The 19,455-nt window shown below is 43.9% G+C and overlaps 1 protein-coding gene across 3 annotated transcripts in view; it reads left to right on the top strand.

Moving 5' to 3' along the window:
* The window catches only part of NCALD (neurocalcin delta), a 52,551-nt gene extending 35,183 nt beyond the window's left edge, over positions 1-17,368 (top strand). For all 3 annotated transcript variants that reach the window (XM_033155685.1, XM_033155684.1, XM_033155686.1), the window contains exons 2-4: positions 9,288-9,684; positions 15,698-15,803; positions 17,254-17,368. In XM_033155685.1, the coding sequence (XP_033011576.1) occupies positions 9,307-9,684; positions 15,698-15,803; positions 17,254-17,351 (582 nt within the window). In that variant the 5' untranslated portion in view covers positions 9,288-9,306 and the 3' untranslated portion in view covers positions 17,352-17,368. The remainder of the gene's footprint in view (positions 1-9,287; positions 9,685-15,697; positions 15,804-17,253) is intronic.
* The last annotated feature ends 2,087 nt before the right edge of the window (positions 17,369-19,455 follow it).

The raw sequence follows: 19,455 nt of genomic DNA, 5'->3' as shown, positions 1-19,455 counted from the left end.
TTCAAGGAAATTTCATCTAGCCCACAAAAGTTGACACCACTATGTGTCTTTTACGCTGGCAGTCCTTTAGAGACTGTTTCTTATATTTACTTTGAAATCTCGAAAATGGGTTCAATCTCTATCAGAGTTAGCTGCAAGAGTCTAGATTTTCATCTAACAAAAATGAAAACACTGTTAAAATTATTATGTGGAGATTAGGGAGGAGCTGAAATTGCTCAGAAGATGAGATTCTTCTGAGAAAGTTGCTTACCTGCTTGAAAAAGAAAACCCACGCTATACAGAATATGCCTTTGAAAATTCCACACCATTTTTTGTTTGGTGGTTGCTATTCACCTCCCCTCCGATAGCCCAGAACGATGCTTGGTCTTGGCCCTTTCGGATGATGCAAAATAGAGGACAGGGTGGCAATACATTTCCTGTAAAGCAAGAATGACAACCTACATAAAAAGGGAGGGGAAAAACCTATGCCACTGCTGCTGGGAGAACTTCTCCTCTCCCTGCAGAAATGCAGTTTGATTCCCACCTCCACTCATTTCTGGAGTATTTTATGAGACCATTTCAGCAAGGCTGTGGCAGGGTCTACAACAGCAAGAAATCAATGTGCATGTTAGGCTTTAACAAATTTAGTGTGCAATAAACTTACATTGTGAGGTGGCCTGTTTTGCTAGTGCTTGGTGCATCAGTACCAGCAATGCAAGAGTGAATGGGATTGACAATGATTTGAAATGAGCTGCTGGATGTCTTAAGTTGCAGAGTATTGCCATCCTGCCACATCCAATATTGATGTGGCCTGGATGCCTAAAAAATGGGGGGGGGGGATGAAACTGCCTCAGCCCCTAGGAGCCGGCAGCTATTCTTGAGTGCAAACATGGTATAACCCTCTGTGCAGATTTTGTGCAAAACCAACCAATATGCGTTTCATCTGGAAGCAAGCTATGGGTTGTATTCAGAGCTGACCCACTGAAATCTGAAGAAGTGCGCATGCACACGAAAGCTCATACCAAGAACAAATTTAGTTGGTCTCTAAGGTGCTACTGCAAGGATTTTTTTTAATTTTGTTTTGGCTACGGCAGACCAACACGGCTACCTACCTGTAACTGAAATTAATGAACGTAATTTAGTCAGGTCTATTAGCTGTTCTGAGTAGGACCTGTGTTGAATACTGTACCACCCTGCGTACCTGCATCCGTGAAGTCTGAAAACTCTTTGCTACACAGTACTCAGGTGATCTGTCCTGATGCTGAAGTCGCACCCTCCCTCCTGATGAAAGCACTGCTGCTGCTGCTGCTGCTGTTCCCCAGCCTCCTGCCAGGAGAGCACAAAAGAATGATAAGGAGAAGTAAGAGACAACATAGAGCAGCTGTAGCACATCCATGCCAGAGTAAATCTAAAGGGACAAAGGCTTCTCTTTTGATGTTGGAATCCATAAACATCCCTAAGCTGGTTTAAAAAAAAAAAAGATGGATGTGTGCAGCTGCTCCTGTTTGAACTATCCTCTTTTTCCCCTTCTTTTTTTAAGGACAAAGACTTTGGAGCTGGGGGAGGGGGAAGGTTTGCTTTTAGGTTATGCACAGCGTGAGCCAACATGAGCACAAAACAATGTGCAATTTCATAGTAGCAACACAGTCCCTGCCCAGAGGAATGGTAAACGCGCACACTTTTACCGACTGGAGAATATTTCTTCTTTATATGATATTACTCATTGGAGCTGTAAGGGGGCGCGCGATTCTTTGCATGATGTGAATTACTGCTAGAGTTTTGTTTGTTTTTTAAGTCTCAATTTTGAGAACACATTTTAGCTTTTAAAAAATGTACTTTATTGCTCTTCTGGCAGTGTAGCTGCCAGCGCTTGGTTCATATTGTGCCGTCATCTAAATTCTAGGGTAGGAAATATTGGGGAAAAACACAGACAATATTTTATTACTACTTGGCAAGCTCATCCATTGTATTGTCCTACCAAGCACCAATAAAGGAAATCCTACACCAGTTCAGAAATCTGGAAGACGGGGGCCCTGTTCAGAAGTAATGCTCATGCAGGGCTGCTGATGCCTAGGGGCTGAGGCAGTTTTAGGCCCCTGAATATATATATTTTTTGAGGCGGCTGGGCCCTGAGCTTCTCTTCCAGTTCCTCCCATCACAGCAAGTGAGTGGCTGAGAGCAACTTCCAGGCAGCAGCCCCAAGCAAGGGAAGGTGTGCTGTCTCCCATCTATTTATTTATTTAGCGGCAACCCTCTTAAAAGCACAAGTATAGCATGCGTAACTGAGGGAGGGGGGGAAATGCCTGTATTGGAATAAGATGGGGAATGATGGTAACATTCCATTCAACATATGGCAGGAAGCTACAGATGATGGGTTTTTTGTTGCGGTTATGTGCAGCGAGGCAAGTTGCTGCTATGCTGGCACAATTAATACTCAAAGTGTTGTAAGAATTTTAAGGTATTTTATTTATATATAATACTTGTTATTAATGTACCAAAACAAATAAGGCCACATGTCTGAAAAGCAGCACAGGACAGGCCTCACTCCAGTTTGACTCCCAACTGACCAAGTATTTCTTTGTCTCAGGAACAAAGGGGGGGGGTTGCCCCTCCAGCTACTCAGCAGCCCTCTGCCTGAGTGATAATCTCTGGCATCCTGATACCTGTGTCAGACAAAAGGGTGTGATTAACTTGGCTGGGATATAGGGAAATGTAAATATCTTTTGTTTCACCTGATGGGTTTTTGGTGGAGGGCGAGAGGAGACATGGGGGCAGGGTCCAAGATGCTCAGATCACTGTTACCTACCAGACCCTCCCAATTTGTGATGTAATTCTAATGTATGGAGGGGTGGTCTTGAGCTGGGGGGGGGCAATTTCAAAAATCTATATAGGAGCTTGTGCGCCTTTGTTCGTGGTCTTTTGCTTGCAAAACACCCTGCTGCAGCAGTTCTAATAAAGGGCTACCGCCTTGCTTTGGGAGATTTTGTATTGTCTCTATTTATTCATAAGTGCTCCTGAGAGGAGGGGAGCCCTACTAAGGCTCTCTCCCCGGGTTCGTGGACTCCCTTCTGGGGCTAAACCTAATTTTTATAACAAAAGCATTGCAATTACGAGGATGGCAATGCCATCACTATAGGCTGATAGGAACAAAACGCTTATAATAGTTGGATACAATTCATAAATCCTCCTAAACTTTGCTCAGAGAAGAGCCACTAACATTAATGGACCTACTTCAAGTCATGTTTGTTGATTCCAATGAGACCGCTGTGAGTAGGATTATCGTTGGAGCCAGCCTTATATCTCCCGTGTTGCCGGCCAGCATGGGGATTGGAGTCCCAAATGTTGTTGTTTTTTCTCCTGGCATTGTTTTCAATCTGCTTGTTTTTCATCTATAGCAAATTTTTCTTGTTTGCCACTTGTGGTGGGAGAAAGACTTGCCACTAGGAATGCATGGACATTACCGGCGTAATAAAAGCAGTTTAAGTCCAGTCACAAACAACTGTGGGGTTGCGGCGCTCATCTCGCTTTACAGGCCTAGAGAGCAGGCGTTTGTCTGCAGAGTTTTTCCGGGTCATGTGGCCAGCATGACTAAGCCGCTTCTGGCACAACGGAACACCGAAACCAGAGCAGCGCATGGAAACGCCATTTATTTACTTGCACTTTTGGGGGTGCTTTCGAACTGCTATGTTGTCAGGAGCTGGGACAGAGCAATGGGAGCTCACCCCATTGCAGGGATTCAAACCACTGACCTCCTGATCGGCAAGCCTGAGGGGCTCAGTGGTTTAGACCACAGTGCCACCCATGTCCCATGTTAGAAGCAGAACATTTAAAGGCTTTCAATATATTGTGAGATTTTGCCTTTGTTAAAAGCACTTTTTCCATAAGCAAGCTAAATTCTCCTCTGAAAACACCAGGCTGGAAAATTAGAATTTCAGTGGAAATTCTGGAGTGGATCTGAAGTGCTTATAATAGAATGAAATATTAAGTCTTGGGAAGCCTCTCCAGACATCATTTCCAGTTTGTTAGCTGTGCTTTGGTTCAGTGCCCCCCTGAAACAGGAGTGAGCAGCTGCTAAAGGTAATAATACCCTGAGCTTATGAACAGCGACAAGTTAGAGAGAGAATGAGAGAGAAACTGGAGAGCTTGAAATTTACCCTGATAGCCTGTTGTGAATTATTCACACACATTCTTTTGGATTGGTTCGCAGTGTTAATTGTCAAATGCAGCTTCCTACCTCGGAGAGTGAGAGTTTGTGGTGTGCAGTGGCTCGATGTACAGTACATGATGAGATGCAGAGAACATTGACTGTGCGCTGTTGGAGTGAGTCTGCATTAACGATCAAGTCCCGGAGACATCAGAATTAGAAGCTATTGGGAGAGAAAGGAAGAAGCTGTTTGAGAGGTGTAAGGTTCTCAGTTAGTTGCTCATGAGTAAGCAGCCAGGACTCTTCTGTTTCCTTTAAAGATTTTATTGTGCAAACTATGTACAGTGCAGAGCTAAAAAGTTCATGTCTGTATCAAGCGGTGTCAGAATCCGGGAATGGCCCCTTCTGGTTCTGACCCCAACAAAAGAGTTTCGGTATACGAAAACCCCGCCTTCCATGCTTTCTTTTCACCCCATGACGTCTTTGGGGCGACAGAAATTGCGTTCCCCCTGTATCGCTCTCGGGACTGTGGGAGTGCTGGGTCTCTCTTGCATCCCCAGAGCCTCTACTCCCTTTCCCCTGTGAACTCTCCCACTCCTCGCTGGACGTCTAGCTGCTCCTTTCGCTACCAGAGGAGGAGCTGCTGGCAAGGTGGGACTGGGGCTCTCTGTAGCATCCGAAGAGCCCTTCCACCACCTTGCGCTGCAGCAGGGACAATTCCCTGACAAGAGGAAAATATATTGATGTCGCTAGGTGCATCGTTTGAACAGGGAAGCCGTGTTGAGCATCATTAAGCAGCTCAAGGGAATTAAGTACAAAGCAGTGAATGCTACAATGAAAGCTCACATTATGTGTGGCATTGCCTTGTCTAGTTCTACAAGAGAACTGCAAGTATTTTGGAAGGGGAAGTAGAAGGGGAATATCCAACACACCTGCTCAACAAACTGTTGGGGTCCAAAAGAGATGTGCAATTGTCACCACAGAGCAAAATGCTCGAGAGGATCAATCCACTCTTAAGAGGTGACGCTAGGACAGTGATTTGTTGGATTCCTGTCTGTGCCCTTTTCCTGATGACTTTGCTCACACAGTGACTCAATATCTGGTTCTCTCCAGATTTTGTGGACTACAACTCCAATCAGCCACAGCCAGCATGGCTATTGGGTTGGGATGATGGGGACTGTAATTGGGTTGGGATGATGGGGACTGTAATTCAACAATACCTGGGAAGGCACCACATTGACTACCCCTGTGATAACTAAATATGGTTCTTAATTGTTGGCTGTGGGGTTCAGTCAGAGAACTATGCCTGTCTCCAAATGTCTGGTGCGCTAGCTGTGATGATTCCGGAGCCAAAGTTTAGGAAAACACCTTAGTGCAAATGTGTCATAAGTGGCTGTAGTGTTCAGTGTGGCCATGAGCTCCTGGAAGGAGGGGTCAGATTGGCTGAGCAATTTGCCTTTTCAAGCAGGAAATCTGTATCTTCTGTACATCATCCCTGACTACTAGCCTTTCTAGCTGGGGATGATGGGAGTTGTAGTCCAACAACAGTTGGGGACCCAAGTTTGAGAAACACTTCGGCAGAATATGGTTCTATCTTCAAAAGCCCTCTGCCTGAGACGCAGAATGAGACAGGACCTTTATTTCAGATACAGAAGATTGTTGGGTTGGCAGTTGAATCTGATTTTGACTACTGGTTGTGGGCCGTTCTCTTCCTGAGAATAACACGCCGGCTTAGGGGCAGTGTGGGAAGATAGCCCCTCCCTGTCCCGCAAGATCTGCCGCCTGAAGCAAGCCCCGATTCTGCCTTATGAGAAGGCCGGCCCTCAATCTTTGGGCTCTCGTCCTGATTAAGCACAGCATTGAAGGGATGCACAATCGGAAGTAGCATGTTACTTTAGGTTTACGTCTACGCCCATTGTTTTCCTCCTTACCTTTTGTAGTGGGTTACCTGAGCTGTCCCTGTGAGGTAGGTTCTGCTGAAACTTGGCATTTGGTTTCCTTGTGTTTCCTTCCTTTGCTGCTGAGTTTTCTTGGTTGGAGAAATGCACTGCATAGCAACCACACCTGCCCTGTCCTAGCTTAGCTTAAGGCATTCAGGAGAGCCTCGATTGAAACTGTGGCACTTACTGGAACAGCAAGCAGGTCACATCCAGGAAAACAGAGTCAAGTCAAGGTAGGTTGTGCCAGATCACAACCAGCAGAGCTCTATCTGTCCAGATCCTATGTAGGTCACTTTGGCTTGAAACTCACCCAATGAGAACTGATATCTCAATAGCATGACGAAGCCTTACCAGTCAACTGCACCCCTGCTGTCAACTGCACCCCTGCTGAGGACCTTTCTGTTTCTTAAAGGTCCATTGCCCGATTCTCTAGCTGTTGGCTCAGACAGTGTGGGAGCAATGAGGATTGCATTGGGTTGGGTGTCCTCTGGGTCTGAAGACTCAAGTGTAAAGTAGGGTTGCCATATTTCAAAAAGTGAAAATTCTGACGCAAAAGTTGTTGAGCTTTAAATCTCAAAAAAAGAAGACGTTTTTGAGCTATTTTTAAGGAAATTCGCCAAAATATCAACACTTCCAACATGGGTTCCAGTACGTCCAGGTTTTCCAACAGATGAATCCTTGATATATCTGGGAAATCCCAGACGTATGACAGCCCTGGGTAAAGTCTGTCCTCTGACCCGGAATCCTGGAATGGGGGCTGGGGGGTAATGGGTGATGCCTCCTCCCTTCTGAGTCTTCCTCTGAGCCAAAGGGGGGGGGGGGATTGAGGCCAGAGGCTATGACAAGAGCTGCTTTGAAAGTCAAACCAGTTGTTGTAAGGAAGGGTTTCTGAGTGAGACCCCCCCATTGGTGGTGACCGAGTGCTCATATAGAGATAGAAAAGTTAAGACAGCTGTGAGAGTTTTGCTGCAAGTGGGGAAGGCCAAGAAAATAAAGACAGAATTTTAGCACACAGCATTTCCTAGATTTCTTGAGCATGTCCTCACATACTAAAATCAAATAAATAAAAATTAAAAACCCAGTAAGACTCGGTGTGGTGTAGCTTAAAGTGTCAGACTGTAACTCCTGAGCTGCAATCACCAATTGGCCATGAAATTATCTCAGTGACCATAGGCCAGTCACCACTTCTCAGGCTACGCTACCTGATTTTGTATCTGATTTTTGTTGGAAGCCGCTCTTTGCTGGACCCATTTTGCAACGTGGGTGTAGCAATTTTCTTTCGATGGAAGTAGCTCTGATAATTTAATTGAAAAAAATGGATATTAGAGCTGCATTAGGGTATTTAATGGTTAATTTAAGGAGAAAAGGCTTTCCAGTTTTATCAATGCTATACTTCTTATTGGCTGGGCTTTTTAAAAAAGAGATTTTTAAAGAATCTTGCCTAAACCAATTTATAGCTACTAATTGGTTTTGAAACCTGGCCCATGAGGGATATGCAGGGAATGAAAAATACATGTTTAATCCTTAATCTTCTGTCCTAATGACATCCCATAACTTAGATTTCTACCTTAAAAGAATTATGCATAAGAAAAAAGTAATCTCATGAGCTTCTGACTGTAATATTTCTAGGAGCCTGATGAAGAACATAATCTTGGTATTGGTATTTGAAATAACATTCCACATTCTACAGCGGGAATGTAATTTTTACAGCAGATTAGTATTGCTAGACCAATTGGTGCTTAGTATGATTTTGCAATAATTTATATAGCTGTCAAAAGAGCATAGGAAGAAACTACTTAAATTCTGAGTCAGACGACTGGTCCATCACCCAGCTCAGCATTATTTACAAACTTTGCAATGACTGGCAGTGGCCCTCTGAAATTTCCAGTGAGAATCTTCCCCACTTCTGCTTGGAGTTGCTGGGGATTCAACCAAGAACCTCTTGTATACAAAGGCCATGTTCTACCACTAAATCATAGAATCAAGGAGTTGGAAGGGACCCAAGGGTCATCTAGTCCAACTCCCTGCAATGCTCCAAAAATGGAGGACAACAGAAGACGCGGATTTGCATAAAACGTGTGTGCTGATTTATATGTACAAATGCAAACTTAGAAATAAGTGCAGTAGTTTAAATAGAAATACAATGTTCCATTGTAGTGAGGAAATCTCACTCGGTGACAACTCAGTCTGCTGTCCAGGGTCTAGTTGTTGATGGACAACTTCAAGGCCTTGTTAGTTGGGCTGATCCTGCCTTGCCCAGGCCCTCGCCTCAAGAAATTCCATCTTCTTGTATGAAGAAAGCAGAAAGACTGGGGGGCCACAGTTATTTGGCCAGAGAGACTGAGAGGCAGAATTTTGCGCATTGATTAAAATGACCAGTGGGGAAATCTTAGTGGCAGTCCTGAGTTTGTTCAGTTTTTAAAGCTAGTATTTTATTGAAGCCTCCTATATCATTATATGGGGATATGGGTGGCGCTGTGGTCTAAACCACAGAGCCTAGGGCTTGCCAATTAGAAGGTTGGCGGTTCGAATCCCTGTGACGGGGTGAGCTCCCGTTGTTCGGTCCCAGCTCCTGCCAACCTAGCAGTTCGAAAGCACGTCAAAGTGCAAGTAGATAAATAGGTACCGCTCCGGCAGGAAGCCAAACTGTGTTTCCATGCGCTGCTCTGGTTCTCCAGAAGCGGCTTAGTCATGCTGGCCACATGACCCGGAAGCTGTACGCCGGCTCCCTCGGCCTATAGAGCAAGATGAGCGCTGCAACCCCAGAGTTGTACATGACTGGATCTAACTGTCAGGGGTACCTTTACCTTTACCTTTATATCATTATACAGGAACTTGCAATGTGCCATATTTTGTAATCAATCATTAACTGAAGTGTGGCCCCCTTGCAATACATAGTGCTTTCCTTGCAGGCACCAGGACACCCCAGCTGATCCCTACTGCAACCCCTCATGCCCTCACCCAAGTCTCCTGAAGTGGCTTTTGAGGGGAAATAGTCAGCAATGAAGGTCAGCTTGTCTTCATTTGCAGGCACAGGCCTCTTTGAGATCCTGGCTTGAGATGCTACACCATGAGGCACCCTGAGCTGGTTCAGTGAAACTGTTAATTCACAGCAGCAAATCAACCCTTTATCAGACTGTTTGAAGGCCCACAATATTCATCACCATCTTCCGGTTTTGTAAGCAATTCATTAACTTGCTTTTCTCTCCACCTCCCTTCCTTAGATAAGATCCCGACTCCAACATGGGGAAACAGAACAGCAAGTTACGCCCCGAAGTCATGCAGGATTTGCTAGAAAGCACAGATTTTACAGAACACGAAATCCAGGAATGGTACAAAGGCTTTCTGAGAGACTGTCCAAGCGGACATTTGTCCATGGAGGAGTTTAAGAAAATCTATGGGAATTTTTTCCCTTACGGGGACGCTTCTAAATTTGCCGAACACGTCTTCCGCACGTTTGACGCGAACGGCGACGGAACGATAGACTTCAGAGAATTTATCATTGCCTTGAGCGTAACATCCCGAGGGAAACTGGAGCAGAAGCTGAAGTGGGCATTCAGCATGTATGACCTGGATGGAAACGGCTACATCAGCAAGGCGGAGATGTTGGAAATAGTTCAGGTAGGTATTAATTCCAAGATATTTGTTCTTTCCTTCAAAAAGAAAAAGAAAGAAAGAATGCTGTTTAATGCACAACGATTGAGCAATAAAGCCTTCAGTATTCTTGGTCTTCCATAGGTTTAATTCAGTATAAAAATATAATACGTTAAAATCTGACTCATCTTTAACAACTGCAGGGCTGGAGAACCCATGGCCCACCAGAGAGCGTTGAGCTCCCAATTCCCTTCAATCTTAGCCAGTATAGGGATGATGGGATCTGGAGTCCAACAGTCTGGATGACCACAGGTTTCCCCATACCTGAAAAGTAAAACACCCAGACCTGCCTAGATCTTTGAATATTCACCTCCCTGGAGTTGTACCATTCACTGCAAATAGACTCTTGGAATAAGCTGTGTCTTACCTAACAGCTTCCTTCCTCTGGTTCAACACATCAAGCTAATAAATTGTAAGGCTCTTTGTCAGCTAGAATTCCTATCTCTGTGACCGCAGGACAGATCTCTTGTCTGTTTCATGAATAGGGATGGACAAATCTGTCCATTTTGGTTTCTATCCTCTTCTCATTTTCTCAATCTTAAATTCAGCTCTCCCCATTTCCACATTGGTTTCCTAATTTTTATTAGACGGTGTGAAAAAATTATATGCAGTGTGTGTGTGTGTGTGTGTGTGTGTGTGTTTTTCTCCTTTGTGCTCAATCATTGCAAATAATTTCCTCTAATATAATTTTCACTAATAAAGGAATATTTGTGTGCACTTTTTGCTAACGTGCCAAGTTTGCGGTGTATTTTTGAAGTGGAGGCTGGAGAGCAGCATTGCAAAATTTGGAGATGTGCACATTTCAAAGGATAGCTGTATCACCTATTGACTTGGGAAGTGTGAATTAAGTTGTTGGCATCCATCTGTCTTGAGACTCAATGGAGTGTGCCTCTGGGGGTGAAGTCAAACCGCTATATCAAACCTCCCTAGGGTGCAAGTTTAGGCATTGTGTTTGGGGGTCCTGGGCTGCCCAGATGACAAGACTCCTCTCTTGGCCTCGCTGATGAGGTCCAAAGGAAATCGGAGCAATACATTCGGCACCAGCTTGGCTCCAGGAATTGCCTGAAGGAGACATACAAGGCGCCAGCCAACCATATTAGGGATTCCACTCTGGATTTGTATAGGGTTTACTCCTTTTCTTCTCCCAAAGCTATCCCGCAAGGCAGCAGAGGTTTAGAATCAGAGTTTTCCTTCTCCTGGATGGGCTACCTTCCCAGGTGGGTGACCCTCATTAACAAGGCTTACATTGAATTGCAAAGTAATTTCTCCTCTCCCCAATCCTTAGTTGTTGATGGAATATTAATTGCACACCTGTAGAAATGATTGTCTTGTGTTTAGAATGAGTATTTTTTTGTATTTTATCTTTATTTATTTTTTATCATGGCCCTTTATTTTTTACTGCTTTGATGGCCTCAGGCTGCGGAGCAGCTTATCAATTGTAAAAATAAATAAAACAAAATACACTTTATCTGATTCAGAGAATGCCGTGTTACCCTTAGTTAGAAAAAAAACACGTTGTCGTTCTTGTTTCCAAGTGGGAGTTTAATCAGAGAAAAAACTATAGTAGGAAGCAGCCATAAAACTCTTGGTACCCTTTCAAAGTGTGAGAGCCAATGGATGGCTGTTTATACTGGTGTGTTCCTGGGCACGCCTGGAACCCTGAGCTGTATGTAGAAGGGGGGGGGGAGGAATCTACTCTGCTCAGATTCCAAAGTGGATTCAACCGATCTCATCCAGGTTGCATCAGTGTTCCATTTGGGAATCTACAGGATGCTGAACTAGATGGGTGTTTTTCTAACATTCTTATGTAGCTGATTCTATCCAGTATCCTGAACCCCATTTGGAGGGAAGGCTGCTGTGCAGCTCATCCGCCGTAGATAGCAAGCCTCTCCAGCTTGTTCTCATGCGCACAACGGAGTTTCTCTTGAGTTTCATTACTTTTGACAGTCTGTGCCATGCTGGGTTGAAATTTTCCCAAGGTAATGGCAGGAGATAGAGGAGCACTGGAGCAGAACATCTGCTCCTGCCCAGCAGGTAGCACTCGCCAATCTTTCACCTGCTCCACATTGCTCTAAACTCTGCGGAGCAAGTTTCCCCATTCGGGTAAGTTTGCATAGTAAGTCATAGGTTGCAGGGTCACGATTTATGAAATATGCATATGCGTGTGTGCCAATTTAGAAAAGAGTGCTATAATTTAAATAGAAATGAAATACCTCTTGCCATAGTGGGGAAGGCTGGACAGAAGAACCCTTCAAATAAAGGATGCTTTCGGATAGAAAAGTGGGGGTTTTGGCCACCCTGATAAGTTGCAGTGGGAAGAAATAGAAATCAACATGCTCTGGATAAAACATAGTGACTGCCTTGGAATCTTTTTTTCCTGTATCTCTGCTGCATTTTGCTTTTGAAACTGTTTTTGTGGGTCTTCGGGTCATAATAAAGAATGTATGTGTGCAATGGGAAGAAACTTAAAACAGCTCAGGACTTAAAACAGCTTTCCCCATATAAACACACCAGGACTCTGTGTTCATCATCCGAGGCCCTTTTTGTGTGCCTCTTTTTAATGCATTTGTAGGAGGCGGGGTTATTTTTGTTTTGTTTTGTTTCTGTTTTAACTATTTATTTGTGCATTTATCTCGTGTTTTTATCTTGTGAACTGCCCTGAGATTTTTTGATCAAGGGCAGTGTATAAATAGATCAACCAACTGACCAATTGATTGATTGATTGATTGATATGTACTCCTGGAGAGGCACAGTAGACCACAGTTTACAGTAGATTTAAAGGATAGGATAGCGGACTTACGGGGCAATCCTATGCATAAGAAGCTGGCATAAAGCAAGCCATTGTGAGTTAAGCCAGTATAAAGTTACACCACTCCCAAACACCGCTTAGTGGTGTCTCTGAGGGGGAACAAGCCTTTAAAATAGTGTTCTGTGCCCCTTTGGGGGGAACTTACATTGGCCTTGGCTCAGCCAGCTGAGCCCCAGCTGAGCTGGGATGAGCAAGGTACACAGAGGCATTTTTGGCTGAGCCAGGGTTGGAGACTTAACACCAGCTAAGCTAGGATCCAGCCCGTTGTATCAGAGATCAGTTGCATCCAGAGTTGCTCATCCTGGTGGATCTTCCTTGTTGCTTAATGGAAAAGAACAAAACTCCTCATGGGTTGGGGAGCTCTGTGTATTCAGCAGAGCCTCTGGAACCTGTAAGGGGTAGCAGTTGTTCAAGCTGGTACAATTTTAACATGCTTAGGAGTCTTCATCAAAATGATATTTATTTATTATTAAAAACACACACACACACACAAATCAGATAAGGTTTTATTTGTTTTATGGTTGCTTTTAATTAACATATTTTGTAAGCTGCCTTGGAAATATTAATTTAATGGCAGGATAGAACAAAGCCTTAAACATATACCGTAAATGCTGTTCCCTCCAACAAATAATGATAATTTTAATTGCAGAATATGTCCGTTGTTTCTGCACCTGGCTTCTGGTAATTAATGCCAATATTTCATTTGCTCATCCCACACTATTTTTCATAACTTTGGGGTGACTGAAGGAAAACTGTTGTTGCAATGCCAGCTGCTGATGGAGGCAAGAGAGAAATACTTGATTATATTAACCAAGCATTAATATTCCATTAAACTGATATATGCCTTTCTGTGCACATATTTGTCCTCTCTGTTTAAAGTATAACAGGGCTGGAAGGTGTATTGGGTCGGTAAGCAGAAGTAAAAGAGCTAGAAATCTGGGGTAGTTGTGAGCTTGGTGGGAATTAAGGCTTGCAAATCCTATGCTCGTTTATTTGGGAGTAAGACCCATTGAACTCAATAGGACCTGCTTCTGAGTAAACATGCATTGGACTGCACTTGTTCCTCAGCTCTGCACCAACAGTCCCTGATTAGCATTGTCTCCTGTCATGTCACTTAACTTGCTGTTCTACATCTTCCAGAAAATATGATTTAATAAAGTAGAAGAAGTAGGAGAAGTGGCATTCAGTCGTTTGATGAAGACAATATTTTATTGAGGCAAAGCTATTTTGGATTAAATTTTGCATAAATGAGAACTTCAGGCTAATTTGGAGAATCTTGCTTGAACAAAACATCAGAGTTTCCATTTTGCCGGTTCCAAGTAGCAGCTTTCTGGACTTACTGAAATTCGCAAGAGGTCTTCAAAGGCAGCCCCTACCCCACAATACAATGCAGTATTCTAATTGGAATGTAATCGGACCATAGAAAACTGTGGCTAGGCTGTTGTGCCAGTTTGAAAATATGTTATTGAAAAGGAGAATAAAATTTATTTTACATCAGTAACTAAGGGCAGATATTTCCTGCGCTAAAAGGCTTTTAAAAATTCTGTTTCAAGTTAAGTCGCATATTGCACCAGAGTTTGAATTCTGCAGCCAGTTCAAATGAAACAAACGTGGATATTTTTTTATAAATGCATGGCTTTCTGCACTGTATTCAAATGATTTGCAGTATAAAATGCAAAACAAACAAACAATCAAACCAAACAAATAATCAGAGGGTTTTTGTAAACAGCATAATTGGAAAACTAAGAAAGAAAGAAAGGTTTTATTCATAATCTTGGGTACCAAGGAAAACTTGTTCACTTGTGGTATACAGTGGTACCTCGGTTTACGAACTTAATCCATTACGGAAGTCCGCTCTTAAACCGAGGCACTCTTTCCCTAATGAGGCCTCCTGTCGCCAGTGCCCTTCCACTGTTCAGATTCTGTTCTTAGACCGAGGTAAAGTTCTCAAACCGGGACACTATTTCCGGTTTTGTGGAGTTCGTAAACCGAATAGTTCTTAAACCAGACTGTTCTTAAACCAAGGCATTACTGTAATGAAAGAGGTAAGATGGTCACAATTAAACTTGATTTTATTCATGCCTTGCTTGACTCCTAAAATTTCACCAAGGCTGGTTCTGTCAGCATGTAAATAAGGATGGAGAAGACATTTGATTCCATTCACATTTAAAGGCAAACCTGTTTAATTCACGCTTCCCAAAACAGTATGTGAACTGAAAAGCAGCCACCCTTTGAAATTTGTGCTTCTCTGAATTTTTCAATGCAGTTCTTCAGTGATGTAAGCCAACAAATGCAAATGCATATAGTAGGGTAACATATACATTTTAAAAATGCACACATTACTGAAAATTAAATACAGAAAACACATCATATTAGGGGAAATTGCTTTGGATATGGCAACATTGCATACAAAATGGCCATATTAGGATAAATTTGCATTAGAATGCTGATTCATTTTCATGACAACTTTTTTTTAAAAAAAAAGCATAGCACAAACTGATGTGGAAATGTGGAGGACTGAATTTAAGATCGGAAAAATCAGGAACTGAGAGAAACTTTGTCCCACCTTTACCTGTGGGCCACCCAAGAGGAGGGACATTGCTAGGCACTTAGGCAGTTCGAGATGCTGACCCTTGACACAAACAGGCATAAAATTTGCATATGCTAATTGGTACTCATAGATGCCTTTGGGCAAATTAAATTGGAGAGAGGCCAGGGTCTCCCCCAGCACTGTAATGTGCCTTGCTGCCCTGGGAGCAAAGTAATGATGAATAAATAAATGGGAAAGGAAGAAGAGAGGTGGAGGAGTTTGGATTTGATATCCTGCTTTTCACTACCCGAAGGAGTCTCAAAGCGGCTAACATTCTCCTTTCCCTTCCTCCCCCACAACAAACACTCTGTGAGGTGAGTGGGGCTGAGAGTTTTCAAAGAAGTGTGACTAGCCCAAGGTCACCCAGCAGCTGCATGTGGAGGAGTGGAGACGCGAACCCGGTTCCCCAGATTACGAGTCTACCACTCCTAACCACTACACCACACTGGCTCTCAGGCAATCGGGAAGGAACAGGCAATCGGGGCCCAGCATAAAGGAATGGGGGCATGGACCCTCCACATCCTAGAGTAGTCTCTGGAATCACAACGGTGATCATCACTACCTTGTGTCCCATTTCTTAGGCAATCTACAAGATGGTTTCTTCGGTTATGAAGATGCCAGAAGATGAATCAACACCCGAGAAAAGAACAGAGAAAATATTCCGCCAGATGGACACCAACCGGGATGGTAAATATCCTTTGTATGATCTCTCTTTAGCTTGCTGGCCTCTGCTTGTTCTGGTCTCTCAAACACCTGTCAAACAGCTGGAGTGACTGAATAAACAGAAGGAAGTCCGTGCTAATGAGGCCCCTGATATGTATGTAGCAACTGGGCTCTCAAGGATCTGTACAGTGCTGACTGTTTACACTGTTATGAGAAAGCCGTAGAAGGTCAAACTATGCTTTTTTGGGTAGCTTTTGCAGGCTAGCACTTTGGCCCATAATTTCTGGAAGCAATAACAGCTGAATAGAAGCCTGCAGGAAGCACAGGTCACAAATCAGGGCTCTGATGGCAGAACAGGAGGCTGTCTTGGAGTTATAGCGCTAGAAACCTCCTTCCTGGTCCTTTGAACCCTGGATCTGCTCCCAGGTCAGGTGCTAGGAAACCACTCTAAATGTTTTTTCCTTCTTCCTCCAATGCATCCCAAGCCCACTGTCACTCAGAGCTGAACCACATTTTACTAAACTCTGGGAAAGTGACTGGTATCCACATATTTATCTTACAACGCTGGTGATGTTGAGATCTGAAGTTAGAAATATATTAAAAGTCTGTGCAATCATGAAAGGTGTAGGTGTCCTTGGGGGAGGGAGGGAGAAAGGAAGGAAGGAAGGAAGGAAGGAAGGAAGGAAGGAAGGAAGGAAGGAAGTAAGTAAGTCCTGGTGTAAGAGTTTTTATAATGCCTTGGCTGACTCAAAATATTATTTTTCTCCTGTATTGTAGATAATTCCTAATGATCAGTTTCAGAAAGGCTTTTGGAACTGGGTTAAAGGCGATAGTGCTCATTGGTTTAATGCAGGGGTCAGCAACATTTTTCAGCCATGGGCCGGTCCACCGTCCATCAGACCATGTGGTGGACCGGACTATATTTTTTTGGGGGGGGGGGATGAACGAATTCCTATGCCCCACAAATAATCCAGATATGCATTTTTTAATAAAAGCACACTTTCTACTCGTGTAAAAACACCAGGCAGGCCCCACAAAAAAACCCCAGAGATGCATTTTAAATAAAAGGACATATTCTACTCATGTAAAAACATGCTGATTCCCGGAATGTATGCAGGCCAGATTGAGAAGGCGATTGGGCCACATCTGGTCCCCGGGCCTTAGGTTGCCTGTCCCTGGTTTAGTGGTGGGATAAATCTTTGCATTCAACAACAGGCTCACAAGCCACTATTAGGTTTGCTGAGTTGCAGCCTGTGAGATTTGCCCAATCAGAATTGTTTCAACAAAAAAGAAACGGTACACTTTGTGAACGAGAAGCTTTCATATGCACGGGAGTAATCCCTGCTGCATTTACCTATGGCAGCATCTTCAGTCTTTTCCGAAACGTGCAGGAATGAATGTTGTGTGTGAAGCGGCTCTTAAGATGCTTTGTCCACTACAGAATTCCAAAACAGCATCTCTTTTTATTTTCTAGGAAAACTTTCTCTGGAGGAGTTTATTCGAGGAGCCAAGAGTGACCCATCTATCGTCCGTCTCCTTCAGTGTGACCCCAGCAGCGCTGGGCAGTTCTAAAACAGTTGCTTGGATTATTTCGTGTCCCTGGTTTTTTTTTGTTTCTTCTCTCTCTCTCTCTCTCTCTCTCTCTCTCTCTCTCTCTCTTTTTTGCCAAAACAACATTCATGGTGGCGTTGCCTCTGTCCGGCCAACAATGCCTTCTTTTGTGGCACCTTTCGCTTTCGTTGTGGCAGATCAGGTAGACGTTGTGCTAGGAAAACACTCTCCCAAATACAGAGAGAGGTGCCCACACAACTATGTCAGTTTTCAAATGGTTGTCACAATCTGTGCGGCCTGGTCCTCAGTACGTTTGCCTGGGAGCAAATCCCACTGGGTTTGAACAGGACTTCCTTCCAAGCATGCTTTAGGATTGAAGCCTTAAGTTTTGATTTGTCTGTCAATTCCAAGCTAAAAAAAGAAAAGAAAAGCGGAAGGGACGAGAACCCTTTGCCAGAAGTATGTAGGGTTTCTGAGGCACACATGGAGCAGTGCGCAAGAAACGTCTACCATGTTCCCTTCAGTGTTGGGGAATGCTGAGGAACATTCTCTGGCATTGCAGCAAATGAAGAAGCCTCTTTCAGAGCTCCATGTGTGCACCAGTGGTGCTAGTAGCAGGGTTTGGATCACAATCAGACCAAGTAATTTAACATTCCTGACGGCATTCAGCTAAGTTTCAATCAGAATGGACCCACTGAAATTGTAGAGTTGGAAGAGACCCTGAGGGTCATCTAGTCCAACCCCCTGCAACGCAAGAATCACAACTAAAGCATCCCTCACAGATGTCCCTCAAACTTCTGCTTAAAAACCTCCAGTGAAGGAGAGTCCACCACCTTCCGAAGGGGTCCATGCCAACATCAAATAGCTCTTCCCGTCTGAAAGGTCTTCCTAATGTTTAGTCAGAATCTCCTTTCTTGTAATTTGAATTGGTTGGTTCGGGCCTTGCCCCCTGGAGCAGGAGAAAACAAGTTTCCAACTTCCATGTGATACCCTTTAGATATTTGAAGATGGCTATCATATCGCCTCCTTTTCTCCAGGCTTAACGTACCCTCAACCATTCTTCACAAGGCTTGGTTTCCAGACCCTTGATCATCTTGGTCACCTAACATGACTAATGTTCATTCCTTTCAATGGGTCTACCCCGAGTAAAGCGTAGTTGAATGCCACCGTCTGTCTCCGTGTTATGCTAGAGGTGGGCTGCTGCAACAAACCTCTGTAAGGTCCCTGTTTATCTCTAATAAAATTACCTGTGGCCACTGCTTAGAGGTAAGCATGAAGGTTTCTAGAATTAAACACAGCCCTTAGTTCCTAGTACAGCAGCCAAATTAGTTCTGTGCACAAATCCTAAGTAATGTGTGCCTGGCAGGTGTGAAATTTGCTGTTCTAATCATTCAGCCTCAATAAACACAATCAGGGGGACCATTTGATACATTGGGTGTAGATTTAACCCATGGACAATTCCTTTTAGCAGCCAAGATGTGAGTTAGAGGAGAAGGCGGGCGAAGCGGTAGGCACCAGTGCTAACATGACACCCACAAATGACAGCACACCTTGCCTATCAGTGATGCCTTCACAGCGCTGGGAAGCTCTGGGTGCTTCTGTAAGATGAAGGTGCGGTAGGTGGGGGGGGAGAGAAGAAAGGTTGTTCAGCTGCCTTCTCTGGGTGATGCAACTGCATTTATTTTTTAAAGGAGGACATACATTTGGAGAGAGGGTAGAAGAAAATGCCACGCAGCAGTTGTGGTGCTGGTCGTTGGTTACCATTTGGGATCAGGGAAGGCAACTTGTGTGTGGGGGAAACTTGAATTGACGAAATCCAACCCTAGGGGGAAAGTGAATGTTTTGGTGGGCTTATGATAAAGAAGAAGCACCTACAACTCAAAGGCCACTTGCAGGGAAGGGAGCAACAAGGAAATGGCAGGGTTTGGTGGTTGGATTACAGAGAAATCTTCGAGAAGGTGTCCTTTTTCTCTTCCTTCTTTTAGACAGAAGAAGAGTCAGGTGGATCTATGGTGTGCCAGTAAACATGTGTTTCCTAAACACATGCCTGCCAACTTTTGGGAAGGCAGGATGCAGTTTTCAGGGGGAGAACAGCTTACCGCAACTCTCCTTGCACTTGCCATTT

Source organism: Lacerta agilis, chromosome 7 (genome assembly GCF_009819535.1).
Source record: "Lacerta agilis isolate rLacAgi1 chromosome 7, rLacAgi1.pri, whole genome shotgun sequence".
NCBI classification, from domain to species: Eukaryota; Metazoa; Chordata; class Lepidosauria; order Squamata; family Lacertidae; genus Lacerta; species Lacerta agilis.
Note: the sequence above shows the minus strand (reverse complement) of the source record. Positions and strands in the feature narration are given on the sequence as shown.